Source organism: Musa acuminata, chromosome BXJ3-2 (assembly GCF_036884655.1).
Source record: "Musa acuminata AAA Group cultivar baxijiao chromosome BXJ3-2, Cavendish_Baxijiao_AAA, whole genome shotgun sequence".
NCBI lineage: Eukaryota > Viridiplantae > Streptophyta > Magnoliopsida > Zingiberales > Musaceae > Musa > Musa acuminata.
Window position 1 is genome coordinate 21,643,267 of NC_088350.1, and position 6,855 is coordinate 21,650,121.

At 36.1% G+C, this 6,855-nt stretch overlaps 1 protein-coding gene across 1 annotated transcript; it reads right to left on the minus strand.

Moving 5' to 3' along the window:
* Positions 1 to 561: 561 nt before the first annotated feature.
* Positions 562 to 6,605, minus strand: LOC103969230 (sodium/hydrogen exchanger 1-like). The gene is made up of 14 exons (XM_009382717.3): positions 6,411 to 6,605; positions 6,028 to 6,146; positions 5,427 to 5,524; positions 4,519 to 4,578; positions 4,354 to 4,400; positions 4,072 to 4,266; positions 3,935 to 3,981; positions 3,648 to 3,714; positions 3,433 to 3,533; positions 3,208 to 3,309; positions 2,490 to 2,628; positions 2,340 to 2,402; positions 1,557 to 1,640; positions 562 to 1,000 (listed from the first exon to the last, which is right to left on the minus strand). The coding sequence occupies exons 1-14, from the start codon at positions 6,579 to 6,581 to the stop codon at positions 677 to 679; spliced, it is 1,617 nt and encodes a 538-aa protein (XP_009380992.2). The 5' UTR covers positions 6,582 to 6,605; the 3' UTR covers positions 562 to 676.
* Positions 6,606 to 6,855: the final 250 nt, after the last annotated feature.

The window sequence follows — 6,855 nt, forward strand, 5'->3', positions numbered from 1 at the left end:
AGGATTAATTTTTAACATAATTGGATGGTAATTCAAAGAATTGAATCCCCTGAAAAATATTGAACAATATATTCAATAATAATTAATTCAAAATTATAAACACTCCTTGTTGTTGGGGTGTCATTAGACCATTAACCAGGCCCACCATGCTGATATATCCTCACAAGATGACATGTTTTATGCAAATATTGCAAGAAATTTAACCCATAAAAGTAGAGCTTGCAGCAAGTTTATATCAAAATAAATATATGATTTAGCTTCCAAATAAAAGAGATTTTTTCTTCATATCTCTGACAGCTTTATCCTCAAAAACACGTTCTCTTTCATGACATCTCTGCCTGCTCACAGAGACTAGAAGGCGATAAGAGTCTAGTGAAAAAGATGAAATGCAGCAAATAAACTTGAAATATATACAATTCGGTTCGACTGAGAGTACAAATATTAGTACTACAGTGCATCTGATATAAAACTAATACAGATATGTAACAAAAGATATTAAGGAATCTGCTACTGCTGTGGCTCACAAGGAATCTGCCAATACTAATCTCACAAATAGTATGTATCGTTCATGATGCAAATCGGCAATATAATGAATCCTGGAATTCACCGAGGCCGAATATACTTTTCTTGTTTCTCCCCTGTTCTTCTGGCTTATTGCCATCCATGGACATTGCACTCAATCGGGTCCATCGCGTTCGGTCGGTGAACCAGTAACAAGTGGAACAAATCCCCGCCCGCCAAACACCGGGCGCATGAAGGCATCATCGAACATGCGCCAATAATGATGAACAGAGCGCGATGGTGTCGTAAGAAGCATTCGGAGACTCGTTGGGCGAGGCACACTGTTCTCTGCTTCAACTTCTATTGCTTGTCCATTGCTGAGTAGTAGAGAAAGAAAAGACTCTTGACTCGAAGGATCTAACGACAAGCTCATGGTGAGATGTCTCGTGCTTGGAGGCAGAAAGAAGTGAAGAAGAGGCTTGGTCATCAAACCTAATGCCTAAGCAAATGAATAAATATCAGCAGCACATTCAAGCAAATAAAAATTTACAGTGCTACCAAATTTGGGAGTCATACTAGAGAAGAAAATTTCAATGTATTCTCGTTTTCGTTCTTCGTGGACAATATAAAGAAAGTTAAATGGATATAAGATCAGCAAGGCTATCTATGAGCACCAAAATGTATGTAAACCTATCATATTCAGGTTTTGCTTTTGGCTTTAAGATGAATGTATAAGATGGTCTAGAAAACAATAGCCAACTCCGTATGTTACAATAACATCAGTACAGCAAAATTGTCACTTTTGATGAACACTCCAGAACACTCAATGTACCACATGATTATTATCCAACTCGATGATGATTTGTTAAAACATTTATCGTTTCATCAAGATTCCTGTCCAAGACGAGATTGTAATAGATGTTTTGATATATCAAACGAACATTTATTTTTTGATGTTTAAACTGTTTAACGCAAACCCTTAGCTGCAAATGAGTAAATTGAGCTGGATTACACTCTCATAGCACTATGTGACTGGGAGATAGAATATGTCTTACCACTGTAGTGAAAAGAACAACTGTAATGGTGCTGGTGATCATAAATGCATTTCCTTGCTGATGAGTTTGGCCAGATCTGCTAAACTGCAGGAGTATCATTTATGTCATCACTTTATCATTATAACAAACTTGCAAATTGTTTGTCATCGATAAATCTAATATGATAGACTTGCTGATTATGCACAGTACTTGGTACGATGTATAAGACAGTGCTTTTCAGTAACATTAGCTTAAATTTTCTAAAGACTGCATTAATAATCATCTAGCAAGAAGGAAGAGACATGGATGTGTGCATTTAGTCAAGGCATGATGCACCATATTCCACAAGAACAGAAAAAGAAAAAAACAAGTACATATTTGGGACTAAAGGATCCATTTGGATGACTGTATTCCCTTCCTTTTGTTTCGAGCTGGCAACGTTAATTTTCATCTAAATTTTTTCCATCATCGTTAAAATTTTCTATTAACCAAATATCTCTGCTACCAAATTATTTAAAAGAAATTAAGAAAATGTGATGACACACTCATGAACTGGACTTGTAAATTGTGTTGTCTTGATTGCCTTTTCCCATGACAAAAGAATTTCTGTCACTGTTATCATATAAATGTTTTTTGCTTTTACATAACATAAATAAATTCTCTCTTTCATGATTTTAGAATGATGGGAAACAGAAAAGTAGTGAGCACTGATGTAATTGTCAGTATAATTGTTAATCTAAAACGAAAGCTTCTGGCACTGGAAAACACAAGCTTTGCATTTTGTCAATGAAAGATCAGGCTGACCTGATTGTAAGCAAGTGCAATTGATACCGCACCTCTCATAAGACCTGCCCACCAGATTATGACCTGTTGATATTTGAACACACATAAGTAGAAATGATATTTGAATTTACAAACAAAAGCCAAGACCAAGTAAATAAGGCAGGAAGATACTTGCTGCTTCAACGTAAGTTTATCATTCTGAGAATTTCTGCTTATGTTGGCGATGAGAGAGAGTGGAAAAACAAAAGCAGCTCTGCCAACCATTACCAATCCTAGAAGAACTACGCTCATACGAATTGATTTTTCAGGGCTGTGGAACAAGAGACACAGTAAGCTACCAACGCAAACAATCTCATAGCAGTAGTAAACTGCTAAGTGAAGAAAAATGCAGATGGTATATGTTTTTAGCCAAGAAACTTTCAAAAGAGATGTCATAAAAAGAGAAATTGTTAGGTATTCACTGTAAAAGAACCCTTCAGTATACAAGTTTGGAGCACTTTTGATAGTAATGGATTATAACCATTTCAAGACTCATATGATCTTCCTAATCTCAGTATATGTAATAACATGGATTATGCACAAAAAGTTAGATATCATAATAAGGCAATGCCTCTGTTGAAAGTGGATTTTATGTTCTGGTCTAACTTTGTCTAGAATGTCCAAATGAAGTCTGGCTCAAGATATCCACAACATGATAAAAGTAGTAAATTAATAAAAATATATCTGGTGCCAATATATAACAATTATGCATTGAGACCTCAGATAATATTGACATATGCTAGTTAGCAGAAGAAAACGCTGGAGTAAACATAAATTATATCTTGTTCCACTTTACAAATGAGCTATACAACCCATACAAGAACAAGTAGCAATCCAAAACGTAACAAACCTGCCACTGACAGATCTCCACTTCTCAATGTCTAATGCATCCATTCCAACATAAAGAAAGAGAAAAACTTCAGCGATAAATGACAACGTTGCAAAGGCATGCCTGAAATGACAAGAAAGAAAAGGATTAATAAATGTAAACTAATTTGTATAAGCCTGCAATAGAGATAATTTAAATATGAGAAGCAGCATTTAGTGCTGCTGAAAACAATAGAAAATAATTTACTTTGTGGTGACCCTGGAATTCTGTGTCACATTATGCCATGTATAGTGTGACATTACTATTCCACAAAAGAATACTGTAAGAATACCGCTTAAGTCTAACAACTGCAAGAAAATTAAAGTTTAGGGGAAACAATCTCAGTCTAAACTCACTAAATCCAGCATATTGGAGGTAAGAAAATTTTGTGTTTTCTTGATGATTTAAGATAAGATACTCACTTCAGCCAGCATGTAAGAAAGGTAAGCCATAAGTATCATAAGAGCAACTTCTCGGTCAGTTGAATGCCTGGAAAGATATCAGAAGTGAAAAATAAGCAATGAGAGATTCAGAAAAAATCAATCTATAAGATTATGCTTTCAATCATTTACATCAAAGTGAAAAAAACAAAGCAGCAGTTCAATTGAGCCCCTATGGTGCTGCTAAGTCATATAGAAATTTGTTTTCCTCTAGTAAACACTGTGCCAGGAAACATAGCTAAGAGAAGGTTGGCTTTCTTTTCACAAACCTCCCAAAATATAACTTTTTAATAATATAAGCGCTGAGCAATCCTGTCTGCAACAAGATAGACAAAACTCAGCCAAAACATTACATGATAAAAAAAGTAGAGCATATTCTTGGTGAGTAGAACTAATCAAAACTTACAAATGCTCCAAGAAAGGTGCTAGTAGAAAATAGATAAAAGAAGTTTACAACAAGCTTCATTACAACTTTGATGTCGATATGAACCAGATCAAATTTCTGGATTGCATGAAAAAGCACCACGGATGTAGCATCATTTACAACACCTTCACCGAAGACCAGGCTATAAAGCAAAGGTGTGTCATCCTGATTAAGCACCTGATTTTCAAGTAGTGAATTTCTGAAATCAATGAGTTGTTATCAAATAAAGAACAACTGTAAAGGAAATCTGCTATATTTGAGAACCTGCAAAGTGCAAACAGAATCTGTTGCAGAAAAGATTGCCCCAATTGCTGTATAGACAAGAAATGAGATCAAAGAGCTGACTAGAAGTCAAGAAAAAAAACACAGGAATTGATGCTAACATGTAAAGTATTAACTAAAGAGTGCAATGTAAGAGCATTTAGTTACCAAAATAATCTCTAATTTCCAATGCGCCTAAATCCATTATTCTGAAAACTTGTGAAGCACCTGGATCAATACCAAATCACAAATGAATGATCCACATCGTATATATCTTGTTAGATGCTCATAAAGAAAGAAGAGAAATGAATGATCCAGATAATGCCAATCCAGTTAAACTAGAAAGAGGTACTGAAATTCAAAGAATGAAGATAATTGACAAATAAGTGAAGCACGATAAACAATATGAATACGAATTTCTTATAGAATCATGTAAAATTATTGCTTAAGCTAATATATTTTGTTTGTGGGCATGAATCACCTGGAAGCTACTCAGGACAATGCCTTCTGAACATATAGCAACTACTGCCTAAGTCACAAGTCAGAACTTTAATATCTGCCATATTCCTCAATGACATTGCTCATAGCCTCACATCACTATAAGATATTTTTTCAGGGACAGGATCAGCTAAAAATATTTAACAATGTCATATCTATAGTGGTGCCAATTTATGTTGGTTTTATGATGACTGTTATCAACAGCACCCATATTTTGGATCTGAAAAGATAGTCTGTTGGGTGACTTTCTCCTACATCCCAACAATGTAAAAAATTCATCAGGGAGCAAACAAGAGACTTGTTCTCCATCCTTTTAGCAAATATGAGCTCGATGAGCCACCAAGAAATATTTTTAGCAGCAAGGCATAACAATCTAGTCCACAACTTATAGAATGCAACTGTATGGAGAAGTTGATGTGCTATTGAACAAAAAGGAGATGGGTAATTTATTGTTTATATCCATTTAATACACTTATCAATGACTACTTATCTTGCCAATTATAATTTTCATGGTATTGCAGCTTAGGATGTTAATCGATGTCCAGATCTTTCTGCAATAAAGTTGGCTTAGAACTTACCAAATGAGATTATGATGAACGAAATCACTGTTCCTACTACACCAAACAGCATAATTGTCATGAAATTGCGGAAGAATTGTTTCTTCTTTACTTGGAACCTGGTGCACAAGTCAACAAGCTTTTTTAGAATAGCCATTTATTTTGGGGATTGAAAACTCAAAATAATCTATACATGCAGAAAATTCAAGTTATAAGATGCAAATGGTGAAGCAACAAGACAGATGCAAACTTAGTGGCTTACACCAAGGTAAGGTGATAAACATTATAATTTGAGATGGCATAGAGTAATTTACAAGTATAAAAGCCTAGATATATTAATTAAGTTCTAATTATTTGAGAAAACCAGTGTAGAGAACAAATTTTTATCAAAAATCAGCGTGGAGAACAAACTTTTAGCGTTCGAAGTAAGTATGAAGCATAAAAAGTATGTCCAGCATAACTACCTAACAAATTCCATCACGAAATCCATTAAAGTATTCGTAGGCTGATTTCTCAATTTGTTAAGTGTTATCAGAGGAACCAATCCGATACCAATTAGAAAAATTCAACTTGGACGGAGTTGGAGTCGAAGTAAATCACTTCTCTTCACAAGAAAACCTACCCGGCATTGAAAATTATTGGTGGCAGCACATAGATAAAGAATAGATCTTCACTGAACATCATGATAACATAGTTCCTCCCTCCTCGGGCGAAAAGAATCACCGCTCCGGTGCACAGCCCCTGCGATCAAACCCCCCAGAATTCAAATCATTTCTACGAGCAGAAACGAAAAAGACCCCATCTTAATCCCAAAGAAGGCAAAAAGAACGTAGGAACTCACGACGATTAAAGCAATGATGGACTCATTCATTCAACTATTTCTTCGAGTAGAAATGGAAAAAGAACACGCTCTTTGTCACAAAATATCAAAAAGATTGTAGGACTCACGATGATTAGAGCAGCGATGGATTCATTCGTTCAGCCAAAAAGAATGTAGGAACTTACGATGATTAAAGCAGTGGTGGATTCGTTCAGCCACCGGTTCTCCTCGAGCAGGTGGCCAATCACGATGCAGGCACAGAGGAGGGCCACGAAGATGTTGATCGACACAACCGACGCGTAGTCGAAGGTCGAGTCGCCCGGATTGGTCGTCATCGTTCCCAGGTCGAAGGCCATGTCGTCCCCCGGCCGCCACGCTAACGAAAACCTCAGCAGACATGAAGCCGCGAACCATAATATTGCCTTTCGTGGATGTAAAAATGGAAACTTTGTATTATTATTGGCAGCGATTGGGATGTAAAGATTTAAAGTGGGTGTTGCAGGCACCGGCAATGACAGCGAAGGGCGTTGGCATCACGATGACTTGCCGGTCATAATATGTTGGGCAATTTTCCGGAAAAATCCCTCCTAATTACTCTTTAATCAAAAGCATCCCTCTATTGAAAAATTA

Bases quoted from the DNA above. Each gene is read 5' to 3' on its own strand.
- LOC103969230 (XM_009382717.3), bottom strand. From the start codon at position 6,581: ATGGCCTTCGACCTGGGAACGATGACGACCAATCCGGGCGACTCGACC. The intron at 3,982-4,071 runs GTAAGTTTTGAT...ATCTTGTTGCAG, and splicing joins GCACCTTTCTTGGAGCATTT to ACAGGATTGCTCAGCGCTTA. The intron at 3,715-3,934 runs GTTTGTGAAAAG...ATATCTTTCCAG, and splicing joins AAAAAGTTATATTTTGGGAG to GCATTCAACTGACCGAGAAG.